This window comes from Mastomys coucha, unplaced genomic scaffold (assembly GCF_008632895.1).
Source record: "Mastomys coucha isolate ucsf_1 unplaced genomic scaffold, UCSF_Mcou_1 pScaffold21, whole genome shotgun sequence".
Taxonomy (NCBI): Eukaryota; Metazoa; Chordata; class Mammalia; order Rodentia; family Muridae; genus Mastomys; species Mastomys coucha.
Window position 1 is genome coordinate 35862744 of NW_022196904.1, and position 15833 is coordinate 35878576.

At 53.7% G+C, this 15833-nt stretch overlaps 1 protein-coding gene across 4 annotated transcripts in view; it reads left to right on the plus strand.

The window, feature by feature from the left end:
- Positions 1-15833, plus strand: part of Shank1 (SH3 and multiple ankyrin repeat domains 1) — a 48123-nt gene that overhangs the window by 15059 nt on the left and 17231 nt on the right. For all 4 annotated transcript variants that reach the window (XM_031386372.1, XM_031386373.1, XM_031386374.1 and 1 more), the window contains exons 9-14: positions 271-348; positions 585-651; positions 911-1241; positions 1980-2173; positions 8074-8187; positions 8325-8400. In XM_031386372.1, the coding sequence (XP_031242232.1) occupies positions 271-348; positions 585-651; positions 911-1241; positions 1980-2173; positions 8074-8187; positions 8325-8400 (860 nt within the window). The remainder of the gene's footprint in view (positions 1-270; positions 349-584; positions 652-910; positions 1242-1979; positions 2174-8073; positions 8188-8324; positions 8401-15833) is intronic.

Here is a 15833-nt window from a genome sequence, read left to right on the forward strand (position 1 = left end):
GGAAATCCGCCTGCCTCTGCCTCCCAAGTGCTAGGATTAAAGGCGTGCGCCACCACCGCCCGGCTTCCCAGTATCTTTTATGCACATAGTCCATCTCTCCTCTGACTGGCCACATTTAAAGAGTGAGCCACCTTGTCAAGAGGCTGCTGTCCTGGGCAGTGCTGGTTTAGGTCAGAGTTTTTCTGAAGTCCCCAGCACCACAGCCATGTTACTCAAGCTAACTTACTATTTATTTTCCTTTTCATCTGGACCACTGGCTGCCACGCTCAGGAGACCTGTGCCAGGATCCTCCTTTATCGCGGAGCAAACAAAGATGTGAAAAATAACAATGGACAGACACCCTTCCAGGTATGCGGTTCTGGGTTAATCGGCAGTGTAGGGACTGGGAGAGGGACACAGAGGACCAGGGGCCAAAAGCATTGGCTGTGGATGCTACATGGTCTGGGAGAAGGGAGAGAGAGCGGGTCTGTTGGGTCAGTGGTGTGGATGGCGGGTTGCTTGAGTGGAAAGCCGGGTTAGAGGAGTTCAAGATGTCTCCAGTCCTTGCTCTCTCCTGAGCATCCACCTCCTGCCCCCTCCTGCAGGTGGCTGTGATCGCTGGGAATTTTGAACTGGGGGAACTGATTCGTAACCATCGTGAACAGGATGTGGGTGAGTGAAAAGAAGTTGGGGTAAGGGAAGAACTGAGGATTCATATTGGGGATTACAGAGTTGGTGGCCTGATTGAAGGGTGTCAGGATGGCACACAGATGTCTGAGGAGCGGTGGGGGGACAACTCAGCGTGTCACCACCCTCACTGTCTCATCTCTACCTTTCTCTCTCTCCCATCACCGCTTGCCCTCACGGTCCCCACCTGCCTCTGTTTCCCCATCCTACCTGCCTGCCCCTGACCACCATTGTTCGCTCTCAGTACCCTTCCAGGAGTCCCCCAAGTATGCAGCCCGGCGTCGGGGACCCCCAGGCGCAGGGCTGACTGTACCCCCAGCGCTGCTGAGAGCTAACAGCGACACGAGCATGGCGCTGCCTGATTGGATGGTGTTTTCGGCCCCAGGGGCCTCATCTTCTGGGACCCCTGGCCCTACCTCAGGACCCCAGGGCCAGTCACAGCCCTCAGCCCCCAGCACCAAGCTCAGTAGTGGGACCCTCAGAAGTGCCAGCAGCCCCCGAGGTGCCCGGGCACGCTCCCCCTCCCGGGGGAGACATCCTGAAGACGCCAAGAGACAACCTCGAGGCCGGCCCAGGTAGGCAGGACTAAGCCCCGCCCCCAAACTACCCACCCAGCCAGCCCGACTGCCTGCCTTCTGTCCCAAGAGTTGGGGTGGGTCCCATACCTGCCTGCAGCTCTAATTGTCTCCTGGGTAAAATGAGGGTGTTAGGGGGTATCTGGCCTCGCTCCTGGCATGGCTAAAAGAAAAAGGCTGCAACCTATCAGCACAGACAGATGGAAGGGTGAGGAGAGGAAAGAGAGCAGGAATAGGGGTTTGGGGTGGGCATAGACTTTAGAAGCAATGTACAAGGCGGTGCACGAGTCCAGGGAGGGGAACCTGGGAGCTGAGAGCTCAGGAGAAAGGGCCGTTCTGCTATAAGGATGTCAGGAAGAGAGGGAGGCCCTCTAGGTGTGTCCCAGGTGCCAAGGAAGTGAAGAAGGCTGGGAACAGTTGGCTGTGGCCTTGGACCTGCCCCAGGAGGAAGCTGGGAGTCCCTGAAGGCTCATGAGCTGGGGGATGTTCCAGCGCAGCTTCAGGAAGCTGAATCAAGCTGTACTTGCAGACCGTGGGAGGGGCGGAGCTCGGAGCCTTAAAACGGGAGTGGGGGGGGGGGGTGCATCTGGTCTCCCAAGGACACCAGAGCTTGGAAAAGCACTCAATCCCTGGCCCCACCCTGACGCTCTGCCTTCCTTCCATCCAAGGACCTTTGCCCCACCAGAAGTGCCTTGTCCCTCCACTCTCCCCTGTCTCTCACAACTTCTGTGTTTGCAGCTCCAGCGGGACACCCCGAGATGGGCCGGCTGGGGGAACTGGGGGCTCAGGGGGCCCTGGGGGCTCCCTTGGCAGCAGAGGCAGACGTAGGAAGCTCTATTCAGCGGTACCCGGACGCTCCTTCATGGCGGTGAAGTCCTACCAGGCTCAAGGCGAGGGGGAGATCTCTCTGAGTAAAGGCGAAAAGATCAAAGGTGACAGGGTGGGGCTGGGTGGGGGCAGGGTGAGGGGAAGCTCAAAGACCTCCCAAGTTCTACGCACTCTGGGGACTTTAAAGAGCCCTGAGAGGCCCCTCTTGGCTTGGAGGAAAGGGAGGCACTATATGGGACAGTGTCAAGAGGAAGAGGGGAGCTGAGAATTGGAGGGACACGAATTGTCACATGTATGAATGAATGTTTGAATGTGTGTGGGCACGTGTGTGCTGGTGTTTGTGCATGTGTGTTGTGTGTATGGGAAGGCCAGAGGTTGACATCAGGTAGTCTTCCTCAGTCACCCACCACATTTGTTTTCTCTCACTGAACCCTCACTAAGTCAACCAGGTTGGCTACCTAGCAAGTTCCAGGAACCCACCTTTTTCTGTTTCCTTGCTTGGAGTTACAGACTCTCACAGCTGAATCTGGCCTCTCACATCGGTTTTGGGGATCCAAATTCAAGTCCTTGCGCTTGTACAGTAGGCGCTTCATCCCCTGGGCCATTCTCTTGGCTCCTGGAGCTCTCCTTTTTGAGGCAGGGTCTTAAGTTGCCCAAGCTCTTCTTGAATTCACTTAATAACACAAGTTCACCTTGAGCTTCTGGTTGTCCTGCCTATACCTCCTGACTACTAGAATGACGAGTGACCATGCCTGGCCTTCTCTCTAGAGGACAGTGACCGTAGCACATAACCTGCAGCCTTCAAAGCATGGGCAGTATGTGTTCCTGGATAAATGGATGCCTTGGAGGTAGAGAACCATGTGGAAGGCAATATAATCCAGAGCAAAGAGGGTAATTTCCTGCCAGATTCTAGCCTGCCCGGGAGCTCTGCGGTGCAGTAGCTGAGCAGCAGGCTGTTGGCATTCAAAGCTTGGCCCCATCACCGTTTAGAGGAAAGGGTTCTAGAAACCAACTTCTCTGAACATCAATTTCACTGCCTTTAAAAATGAGACTCTAGGGAGAGTCAGGAAAGTCACTAAGTCCCTTACGCCCAGGCTTTGGATGCTGCATGAGAGCTGGCCTTCTTCCTCATAAGCTCTCAGAGACAGACCAGAGATGGCTGGGCAAGCAAGGAGAGTCCTTCCAGAGGAAGGTCTTCAAGGGTGCTTAGAGGTTCTCATCCATCAAGTTGGATCTTTTGGGGGGCTCAGTTGTCTATCTTCCCATAGAAGACAAGGATAGGAAGGTCGATGATGATGAAGGTGATGTGTGTGCGCATCTATTATCTATTGTGTCTATATATCTATCATGTATGTATATCTCATGTATCTTTTAATCTAGCCCACAATCTATCTATTAGATTTATCTATATTATGTAGCTATAAATCCATCATATAGCTATCTACTTTTTTGTATATCTAGCAATCTATGTATATGTCAGTCTTGAGGTAGGATCTCGTGCTGTAGCCAAGCATAGCCTTGAACTCACTTTGTAGCCACAATTTGCCCAAACTGTCAACAGTCTTCTTGCCTTAGCCCCCTGAATGCCAGGATGGTATCGCTGGACTAGCATGTTTTGGTTTCAAACATTCTGTATCACTTATGTAGAAAACTTTTCCATTTTCCCTTTGTATCCTCAGCTACTAGGGTGCTTCAGGTTTCAGGGATATCTGGATGTCTTGTCCATTCAGTTCACATATGGTCATCTGGCCTCTCTCCAAACACCATTTTCTGTCAATCCCTTCATTAAAAATGGTGGGGGTTTTGTTTTTTTGTTTTTGTTTGTGTATGTGTGCATGTGTGTATGTGTGCATGCATGTGTATGTGTGCATGTGTGTGTGTGTGTCTGTGTGTGTGTGTGTGTGTAAATATGTATGGTGCCTATGCCTGTGTGAATGTGGAGGCCACTGTCTGCCTATTTCTTTGAGGCAGAGTCTAGGCTGAAAGCCCCAGCAATCCTGTCTCTAACAATCTCATCTTAGAACTGGGATTATAGGCATGCATGGGACACCCAAATTGTTACATTCGTGCTGGGTCCTGAACTCTGGTCCTAATGATTGTGCACAAATGTTCTTAACTACTGAGCCACCTCTCCAGCCCTCCTTCCCTTTCTGAGAGCTTGTTTGGAGCCTCTAGCATGTTTCAAATATTCACATGCCCTTGATTGAAGAATGGCTCTCCTCTGTGAGGAAAGGCCATTCTCCTAGACTGAGTGCACACTTCAAGAGGGATGCACATAGAGTAGTGAGGAAGGAAAGAGACACCTGCCTCGCCAGCCAAGCCAACCAGATCATCCAAATAAACCCTGGAAGTCAATAGGATGAGAGATGTCATAGCTGGGCTGCCTTCACATCCACCTCCACTATTTTTTAAATAATAGTTTCCGTTTCTATGTATGCATGCTCTGTCTACATGAACATGTGTGCCACATGTATGTCCAATGCTATGGAAGTCAAAAGAAGGCATCCGATCCCCTGGAACTGAAGTTACTGATGGTTGTGAGCCACCATGTGGATGCTGAGAATAGAACCTAGATCCTTTGCAAGAACAGCCAGAGCTTTTAACCTCTGAGCCATCTCTCCAAGCCCCACCACCCTATTTGTTTGAGACAAGGTATCTCACTATGTAGCTAACTAGGGACTCACTGTGTAGACCAGGTTGTTTTTAGACTTGTAATAATCCTCCTGTATTATCCTCTGGAATGCCAGGGCTAAAGACATATGCCCCTATGCCCAGCCTCTTCTGTCCCCTTGATCACTGTAGGTATTCCTCTAAGGGCAGCTAATGTGGAAGCTCTTCTAGAGCAGGAGAGCAGGAACTTCATGGATTGTGTCCATCTGTGTCTGTCCTGGTACTTCACTTGATCAGCGCTCAGTAGGTGTTTTGTGAGCAAATGATTGATCTCAAGCCCAAGCAGTCAGGCATGGCAGAACCAACTGAGAGCCCTACTGTCTACCCTCATCTATGACCTGGGGCTTTCACTCATGTCATTGTCCCACATCTTCAGTGAAAGGGGCAGGTGTGTAGGGAGAAGTGTTGAGGAGCCTCATAGCAACTTCTGTGTCATCTGAGCTATGGTGGAGACTTTTCAGTGTGGTCCTCAGTGTGTGTGTGTGTGTGTGTGTGTGTGTGTGTGTGTGTGTGTGTGTAATTATATATACAGTTGTGTGCTTATGCATGTAGAAACTAGAAGTCAGCGTTCGGTGATGATCCTCATGGCCAATCCTCCTTGCTTTGTTGAGACAGAGTCTCTCACCACCCTGAAACTTGTCAAGTAAGCTAAGCTGGCTGGCTTGCAAGCCCTAGCGGTCTACTTGTCTCTACCTCCCCAGCAGTGAGATTGCAGTGTGTACCACTATGTCCAGCTCTCTCTGTGGTTCTAGGGATTGGACTCAAATCCTCATTCTTGTGAGGCAGGCACTTCATCTACTAAACTATATTCCCAGCCCTTCAACTTCTTTTATTGCAGTGGTTAGAATTGAGGAGGCAAGCATTCCACCATTAAGCCAAGCATCCCAGCCTAGAGGCAGGGGCTCTACCACTGAGCCACACCCCAGGCCCTCACTGGAGCATTCTAGGCAGGGGCTCTACCACTGAGCCACACCCCTAGCCCCTCACTGGGGGATTCTAGGCAGGGGTTCTACCACTGAGACACACCCCCAGCCCCTCATTGGGGGATTCTAGGCAGGAGCTCTACCACTGAGCCATGCTCCTTGCCCCTCACTGGGGATCTAGGCAGGGGCTCAACCACTGAACCCCATTCCTAGTCTTCACCATTTCATTCTGAGACAGATAGCATCCCACTAAGTCACAAAGATTGGCTTTGAACTCACTCTGAAATACAGGCACCTCTTAAATTTTCAGTCCTCCTGCCTCAGCCTCTTGAGAAGCTACGATGACAGGCCTGTGCTACCAGCCCCAGCTGGCCTCCAACTTTTTCATCCAGAAGGACTTGGAGAAAATACTGGAGATAACAGAAAAGACAGTGTGTCTGTTGCTATTAGCATCATTCTCTGGATGGGAATTTAGGCACACACTAGCTACTCAAAGCTTTATTCCTAGAACTACACAGGCTTGGGTTCAAATCCTGCCCTGCCAGTGACTACTAACCTTGTGACATGGGGCAGGTGGGAAGTGGCATTAGCTCTCTACACTTCAGTGTCCTTGTCACTAAGTATCCCTTCCCAGAGTTCTGGCCTGGAGTGAGCTTTCAGTGTCCTTGCCATCTGTTTTTGTTTCAACACCAGATAAGGAACAGGATGGTGATGGGTGGCAAGACAGGTCCACTAAAGGGCTGAAGTTGTCACTGCTTAGAGCAGTGGGAGGGGGATGCAAAGAGAGGCAAGGGGGGTGGAGAAGCTGAGCAGAGACTTCAGGAGGCAGCAGGGGTAGGAATGGACACAGCTGGCTCCAGAACAGCCACCTGAGCCACGGGGCTTGGGGGGCTTAAGGAAACACTCCACTAGGTTGTAAGTGGTAACCAGAAGGGACAAGGACCAAGAGATGGCCATACCACAGAACTTAGTCTGCTCCCCAAATCTACCTGGTATGCTCCTCTTATGTTAAGGAAGTTCACATGCAAGAGTGTCCCAACTTGGCTCTCCATCATGGTCTCCCCTATTTCTTGGACCTTCTGTTTTTTGCTTTGAGGCAGGGTCTCTGGTAGCCCAGACTGGCTTTGAACTCTCAGTATCCCTCTGCCTCCAAGTCTGGGAGTATAGGAGCTTACTATCACAACAGTTTTGTTTTGTTTGGAGTTTTGAGTGTGATATATACATGCACACTTTTGCACAGGTGCACGTATTCAGAGGGCAGAGGAGGGCTCTGGGTGTCCTGCCTTATCCCTCTCTGACTTATTCCGTTAAGACAGGATCTCTCACTGGGCTTGGAGCTAGGCTAGTAGTAAGCACACCCCAGTGATCCTTCTGGTTCCTTACAGCAGTGTTAAAGTTGTGTGTGGCCACATTCAGTTTTTGTTTCAACTTAGCTGCTAGCATCCAGGCTTTGGTCCTTAGGGTTGTATAGTAAGCATTCTTACCCACCGAGTCATCTCACTACCTCCTAGCCCTAAGTTTTAATAGGGTCTTGTGATATAGCCCAGGCTAGCCTTTAAGTCACATACACAATCCCTGTACCAAATTTTTCTTTTTAGGTTTTTTGTTTGTGTTTTTGTTTGTTTGTTTTTTGAGACAATGTTTCTCTGTGTAGCCCTGGCTGTCCTGGAACTCACTCTGTAGACCAGGCTGGCCTCAGGAATCCGCCTGCCTCTGCCTCCCAAGTGCTGGGATGAAAGGCACGCGCCACCTCTGCCCGGCTAGGTTTTTTGTTTTTTGTTTTTTGTTTTTTATGTTGTGTGTGTGAACCTTTTGCCTGTGAGTGTGAACCTTTTGCCTGTGAGTGTACCTCTGCACCACTGTAAGTTCCTGGAGCTGGAATCACAGATAGCTGTGAGCTGCCATGTGTTTGTTGGAAATCCAGGCTCTCTGGAAGAGCAGTCTATGCTCTTAACTGCTAAGCCATCTCTTCAGCCCTCGTACTTCAAATCTATCTTAAGGCTATCTTTGGGTACTGGAACAACAGGACAGTGTGCATCAAGTGTGTTGGGAGCAAAAGAGAAACCTAGAAACCTCAAGAAGGGTCTGGAGTTCAGTTGTTAGAGAGCTTAGCTAGCACACACAAAGCCCTGGGTTGGATCCCCAGCACCACATAAACTGGGTATGGGGTGCATGATGTCACTCCAGCATTGAGGAGGTGAAAGAAGGTGGATCCAAAGTTCAAGGTCATGATCAGCTATGAGTAAGTTTGAAACCAACCTAGAGTACATGAGAGCTTGTCTCAAAAATATAATGGGGCAGGGGAGGAGGAATAAAAAGAAGAGGAGGAGGTAGGGGAAAGAGAGGAAAGAGAAAAAGAAAAATTGAAAAGAGAGCTTAAAACATTTCCTTGTTCTCACTGTCCCATCCAGTGCTCAGCATCGGGGAAGGAGGTTTCTGGGAAGGCCAGGTCAAAGGTCGAGTTGGCTGGTTCCCTTCCGACTGCCTGGAAGAGGTGGCGAACCGTTCCCAGGAGGGAAGACAAGGTAACAAGGAGCCTTCTCCCTCACGCCCTACAGTCTTCCTATCCTTCCGGCCCCGCCTGATAGGAGTGGGATGCAGAAGTCTGGGAGCCGGCTTTGCTGTTTGCAAAATGAGGGACCAAGGCTTCCTGTCCCTGCAGAAAGCCGAAGTGACAAGGCAAAGAGACTCTTCAGGCATTACACGGTGGGCTCTTACGACAGCTTCGATGCCCCAAGGTAAATGTCCTCACACCCTCAGGTGCCCCGCGTCTCCCAGCTCCCTTCACACTGCACACTTTAAGCCTGTTTCTCTTCTTGGTCGACTAGGAAGCCAGGAGAAGGCAGAATTCTGTTAACATAGCAGCCCAATCCCAAATCTGCCTCTGGCAGCCACTGAGACCATCTAATGTGGGTTGGGTCTGTCTGGGGCCCTGGGCTCTTGTGTGGGGGCTAGTTAGAAGCCCTGGTCTCCTTCCTGTTTCCCTGTCTGTGTGCAGTCTCCTACTGTTGGACATATGTACATCCTGTATGTCATACCAGTGGGGGGGGGGGCAGGGCAGGTGGAACCCACAGGACCCCACGGGTGGGGACAGAGAGAGGGGCACACTGACACCTGTCCCCTCCTTGGCTGCTGGCTGACTTGCTTCTGAAGTCTGATGGATGGGATTGACTCAGGGAGGTGAGAGGGGCGGGGTAGGGTGGGGATTGGGCCAGGAGGGGATGCTTGTATATGGGAGTGGGGATAAGAATGTGTTTGTGTGCATGACCAGAGTTGAGGGGTCCCAGTGTGTGGGCGTGTCTATACCAGTGTGCATGACGCATCTGCGTGCATGCATGGGCAGAAGGCCCTTAATCGGATCACTGTAAATAACCCTAACGAAGGCTGTGTGCTGCAGCCCTCGGTGCATATGGGTACATTTGTGTCGGTGTTGACTGCGTGGCTGGCTTTGCAACGTGTGCGCTTCTCTGACTGTGGGCAAGCACTGCCAGAGATGTCCATGTGTCTGCTCACACGTGAACAGGTGACAGATCTCTCTATACACCCCGTGTCACTGTGTGTTCTTTGGTGGCCCCAGTGTGCGTATGTCTTCTCTTCTAAGATTGGTCTGAAATTCAGAACCTGGAATGCTGAGGGAGGGAAGGGCAGAGGAGGGGATGAGTCCAGGGCCACAGGGCTGTGCTCTGGGGAAGGAATGTCATGATCCAAGGTCTAACCGATGACACCCTCCTCTGCCACCCCATCCCACCCCAATCCAGGGAAGGGTCTCCCTGTTCCCAGTATCCCTCCATTAAATGTATCCAAACCTGTGTCTGTGTTCTGGCCAGTGGGGCAAATGTCTGGGTTGGGGGAAGAGAAAGGAATGGGTGGTTGACAGGGTGGGGCTTGGGTGCCAGCCACCCTGTGCCCCAGAGTCTGAGGCGAATCATCTTGTGCCTGTTCACGGGGTATGTCTCTGGCTCCGGGCCCTGGGTGAGTATGGAGGCTCCCTCTACCCCAAGTCAGCCTCTGTCTGGGGGTTCTCACCTGGGCCAGCCTGTTCTTGCAGAGCTGTCATTCTCTCCAAAGACTGAGTAGGGGGAGGTGTCTCTTCAACTCCAGACTCCATCCTCTTTTCCTTATTACGATCCTGTCTTGAAGCCTTGCTGTTTCTGTCCTTTTTCCTCCTCTCCTGGGGCTGAGGTCTATCCAAGCCCCCTTCAGTCATACCTTCTCCCCTCTGCTCTACCTGACCCAGTCAGTATGCAGTGTCCTGGCTTGCCTGCTCACACCTTGTATCTTAGTGTTGGTCCCTAGCATCTCAGCTGGAGCTGAGCCATGTTTGCTTGTGTACCTACCCCACCTTGTGCCACCGTACTCCTCCTGTCTGGGGGTGTGGTGAGGGTCCACAGCTCTCTAATGAGTTGTGGTATATGTGTCCCCTCACTACTCTCTGTTTTAGTGTTCTGGGTCCCAGTTGAATGTCTTGGCTCACCCCAACCCAGCCCTGCACCCTGCCTTTTCCTACTATTTGGGGAATAAGCTGTGTGTCTGTCTGCACTGAGGGTGGGCTGTTAGCCCTCTCTTGGAGAGGGGTCTACCTCTCTCACCCTTGGGTGTCCCTTGTCCTGAAAGTGTGGTTCTGTCTGTCTGCGCGTCCCCGCACGCGATGGCGTGCCATCTTATGTGATGTGTGGCGCTGCGTCCTTCTCCCCGCGCTCCCGCTCTCTGGCTCGCGCGTTCTCTCTGCACCTGCGCGGAGAGGACTCTGGAAAGGGGGAGTATGGATGGGGGGGGGGGAACAGACCGGAAGTGACTCCCTCCCCCTCCCCAAGCTCTGCCCCTCCCCCTCCTCCCGCCAAAGGGGCCCCCGCGTTACCCTCCCCCGCCCGTCCCCCCTCCGTCCGGCTGCCCGGCGCAGGACGCCAAGGGGTTAACGCGGGGCCGCTGCCTCCTCTGGAGCTGTCCGCGGTGCTGGAGCCTCAGCCATGCGCTGTCCCCCGCGCGCCCCCCGCGGCATGTGAGCCCCCCGGGGCTGCCCGCCCTCCCGAGGGGGGGTGCGCGCCCCCTCCCCCGGCCCCTCCCCCCTCCCGGCGCGGGTCAGCATGAGGCGGGGCCTGGGGGCCCGGACACGGGGGTTCAGCCGAGCGGGGACGCGGCGGCGGCGGCGACGGCGGCCGCGGTGGTGGCGGGGGCGGCCCGGATCGGGACCCGGGCCGGGGCCGGGGCCGCGGTGGCGATGGCTTTGTCTGCGGTCGGGGGTGGCCCCGGCGGGGGCGCCCTGCCCCAGCCGCCCCCTGCGCTATCCTCCAGCTGGCCCGCGCTGGGGCCCCGGAGGCGCAGCGTCTGGTACATTTACAGGTAACGGCGCACCGCCCGCTCGTCCCCCGCACGACCCTCCGTGCGTTTGGGGCTCCCCAGATCTGTCCCGTGTCCTCCTCGTAGCCTCCCTTCCCTAGGCCTAAGCCCTTCCAGACCCTCTCTCAGCAGCTCAGCAACCCGCTCTCTTCCACCTCCCTCCTTCCTGTGCTTCAGATGCTGCTGCTCCAGGGCCTCCTCTGCTATTCAAGACTTTTGCCTCCCCTCAAGCCCCTACGAAAGGACCCCATTACAGCTATACTCTGCAACCCACTCTTGCCCTTTCTGGCACCCCTAACTCCCCTACTCTAAGGAGTACTTCCCCAGGGCCCCCAAACAGATACCCCAGGCCCCCATCTCTCCAATCCTCCGCATCCCCGCCCCTCTTCCTAGAGTCAGCGAGTCCCCCCATTCATACCCCTGTCTCCCATTCACAGTCTGTCCCCCCACACACACACCTCCATCACACAGGCATCCCGCCCCCGGCCTTCCCTCCCCTTCTCTTTTTCCGCTGCGTGTCACTGTGCGGCTGTGCGTGTGTCAATGATGTGTGTGCGTATGACCGCCTGCGTGTGTGAGAGACAGACAGAGATGGGGAGGCTGTGGGCTCCCAGCCCACCCCCCACCTATGTCCATCTGTGTGTCCCTGCGTGGGGATGTCTGTCTCTGTGTGACTTGGAGCCATAGCGAGGCTGTCTGGGGACTGTGCGCGTATGTGCGCTTGTGTGTGTCTGTGTGCGTGCGCGCACACGTGTGTGATAGAGTGCATCTGTCCCAGAGACTGCGGCTGTGTTTCCCAACACCCAGCCTCCTAGGCCTGGCCTGCCTCCTCTTCCCCCTTCCCCCCCCCCCAGTTTGCTCTGTGTTTCTGTCCCCGCGTGCCCTGCTCCGTGCCCTCCCCTGGAGTCTGTGCATGGGGAGGATCGACCCTGGACCCCGAAGTTCTGCCCTCTGCGGGGATGGGGGCACGTGGGCTGAACCTCGCCAAGCTTCTGCATGGGGCTCTGGCACCTGCCTGTGTGCTGTTCTCAGCATGGGGACAGGGGCTGGCTTTCTTGCATGCGGGGGCCCTGTGCAGGCCGTGGAGAGGCCCGCCGAGATGGGAACACAGGGAGGGAAGGAGGACTGGAGAATGCACTGTGGATGGCAGCCGGCTCCAGGCCGTGGCATCCTGAGTGGGCAAGAGGGACCTGGGGTGGGGGTGGGGAGCGGTCGCGCCGCAGTCTCCATGAGGGAACCAGCAAGCCCTGGAGACCTTCTCTGGGACACGGCGGGATGGCCTGGGGAAGGACATGGTGCCAGCTCCTCATGGGCAGGTAGTCCGCACCGCGAACGGTGGTGCTGTGAGTGGACTCAGAGGGAGCGGGGGTGGTGGTGCAAAGGGGGTTGCTGGATAGAGGGGAAATGGGACGCGTGGGTGCTGGAGAGGGGCTGGGGGATGGCGTTTGCGGGTTCCGGGTGCCAAGAAAGGTGCTGGGGTGAGAATGGAAGGCAGGCGGTAGGAAGAGGATTGGGGGGCGGGGACCCAGCCGGCACCACCGCCTGGTGTATGCAAGGAATGTGAGCGGGAGAGGCTGCTAGGAAAACCAGCGTGGTCTGCAGGGCAGGGCAAGCTTCGCATCCTTGGCCAAAGGAGGAAGAGCTTTCTGTAGTGGGCAGGCAGTGTGAAAGGAACGTGGGTGTTATTGGGGGACACCGTGAGCTTTTCTGTACAGGAGACAAGAGAATGTGGAAGACTGAGGGCCAGGAATTTCAGAGAGGAGGCAGGCAGGTGAGGAGGTGGCAGACATACAAAGAGGTCACTTAGAAGAAGGGACAACTGGGTGCAGGTGTGGTCTCCTGGTGTACCATACCCTATGGGCACCCTCAGACTGGCTGACTGATGGCGTAGTTTGGGAGCCGTGGGAATACAGGATGGTGTGCAGTGAGACGTGAAACAGGAAGGAGGCTCACAGAGAGGAAGGATGGAGGCAATGGCAGAAAGCAGAAAGACAGGAGAGCAAGTAGGACATTTGGGGATGAGGGTACCATATCTGGCAGGGGCATACACAGTGTGGGTTGTGGAAATAGACAGTGCTGCAGCATGCTGGGCTCCATATGAGAGGGTCCTGTGGTAATGGGGGAGGGTGCTACTGAGGTCTGTGGCTTGGTGGGGGCAGCTTGTGGTCTTGACAATTCTAGCTGGTGTGAGGTCTGTGCCTCAGTTAACCAAGCATTAAAGATGGGAACACGCGCAGTCCCATCCAGGAGTGTTGTAATGACTTAAATATTAAATGACCCAAACAGTGGTTGGCATTGTATGGATCTTGATGGCTGGGTTCCTTGTGTGACTAGCAGAAGTTAAGATAAACCCCAGAGGCTGGAGGGAGAGTTGGGGGTTGTCTTAGTTAGGGTTTTGATTACTGCAACAAAACACCATGACTGAGAAGCAGGCTGGGGAGGAAAGGGTTTATGTGGTTTACACTTCCACAGCACTGTTCATCACTGTGGGAAGTCAGGACAGGAGCGCAAGCAGAGAAGAATCCTAGAGGGAGGAGCTGATGCAGAGGCCATGGAGGGGTGCTGCATACTGACTTGCTTCATATACCTTATTCAGCCTGCTTTCTTATAGAATCCAGGACCTTCAGCTCAGAGAATCCCTCCCAACACACACACACACACACACACACACACACACACACACACACCATGGATGGGATGGACCCTCCTCCCATCAATAAGTACTTATGAAATGCCAGGTTCCCTCCTTTCAGATAACTCTAGTTTGTCAAGTTGACATAAGACTAGCCAGCACAGGGGTTCCCTGCTGAACTTTGGGGTAAACCATGTGAGTGAGGTATTTAGGTAGTGTGACATGGAAGGAATTCTAGCTGCAGTTACCCAGATATTTTCTTGGGAATTACAGAATGATATTTATCAGCTGAGCAGAGCAATGCCCACCTTGAATTCCAGCATTCAGAAGGCAGAGGCAGACAGATAGATCTTTGTGAGTTCGAGGCCAATCTTGTCCATGCAATAGTGAGGACAGAGCTGCATAGTGAGCCCTATATGGAAAACAAACACAAAACGATACTGTCTGTCTCTGGAGAGTTTAACCTTTCTGGGCCTGACTTACTCACCTGTAAAATGGGAATAAGTGGTATTTATGTCTTCTTCCCAAACTGGCTCTGAGGAGGGGGATAACCCAGTGGGCCAGTTGTGAAGGGCTTTTGATGCTGCCAGGACAGCAACAAGCACTTGGCCTCTGCCAGATGAACAAGACGCTGGCTTGTATCTGAGGGCAAGGTGCTTGGGGTATCGGCCTGAAAGAGGTGACAGACTTTGATGTGGTGGCTCACATCCATCACCCCAACACTAGGGAGGCTGAGTCAAGAGGATTGTAATGAGTTGTAGACCAGCCTGGGCTGCAGAGAGAGAGAGAGTAAGACAGAAACACAGAGACAGATAGACAGACAGACATTTCAGAACATGGGGAAGGTGAGGGTGGCAGGGAGGCATGAATGACTGAAGGTGACTTTGCCTTGGTGGGATGGAAAGGGGGAGCCTGAAGGGCACTATGGCCTCCTGGGAAGGCTCTTGGGAATGTGTAGAAGGTATCAGAGTAGTAAGGACATAAAGGCTTCTAAGAGGTTGTCACAGTGTGTCAGGATGAGGCTACCACAGAAAACACAGTCAGAGCCAAGCTTCCTTGACCTCGCAGACTGCCTGTCCCCTCACCTCCATCCACCTCGTCCTTCCCTGCAGCCTCCTTAGACCCATTTCTCCCATCTGCCCTCATCCTTCCTCTCTTCAGCCCTTCAGTCTTCTCCCAACATCTGCTCCATGCAGCTGCAATGACTGCTAGGGGCAATTGGGGAGGGCTGAGGGAGAGGAGGTGGAAACCTGTGGACAGGTTTATTGGCCTCTGGATAAGTGCAGAGGCTGGAGCATTCCTCTGTGTTCATGCATGATGTGGTACTCATTAAGTACCACAAGGAGGGAGGCAGCACCTGGCTTTGTGCAGAACACTCACTGCTGTTCAGCCTGGAAGCTGTGGGGGTCATGGGAGCTTACATAGACGCCGATGGAGGGAGGTGGCACCACAATGCAGTAGGCACACAATTAGGTGTTATCCCGTGTGCTGGGATGTACTCAGAGGGCGTGTGATGGGAATACACTGATATCAAAGTGAGGGGGAGTCAGGATCGGGGCACATTGGGATGTGTGGAGGTGTCACTGAAATATACTGGAGTACTTGTGGAGGGCTGTTAGCTGAATACGTGGGGGTGGGTAATTGGGAGAGCCTGCATGGATGTGATTGGAGTAGCTTAGAGCCATACAATCTGAGATTCGGTGGGGGGAGGAGTGTCTGAGCATTGCTGCGACACAGAGAGTGCGTGGCACCGGCCCTGGGTTCTAGATGCTAGCAGAGACTGCTGCTGCAGTGAATTTGGTTCTGGTAACACTAGGTGTTCTAGGATATTCAGAAAGGAACTGGCCCGAGGTAGAGCAGTCTAGGTGTCCCTGTCTGTATTGGGAAGAACCATGGATGGCTGTGGCTTGCTGAGGGGTAGAGTGGCAATCCAAGATCAGAGGCTGTGCTACAACCAGCCCGAGCAAGCATGGGAATGAGGGCTATGACTGGAGTTTTATCCGTTTCCTCTGTGTTTATGGTTTATGTCCTACTGAGATGTGCTGGTGAGGTATAGGGCTTTAGAACCGACACCTTATTGGGGGGGATTTGTGCTTATTTTTTCCAGTGCTAGAGATGGAAATTCTAGGAATTCTAGGCAGGGGCTCTACCACTGAGCCATGCCCCCAGCCCCTCACTGGGGGATTCTAGGCAGATGCTCTA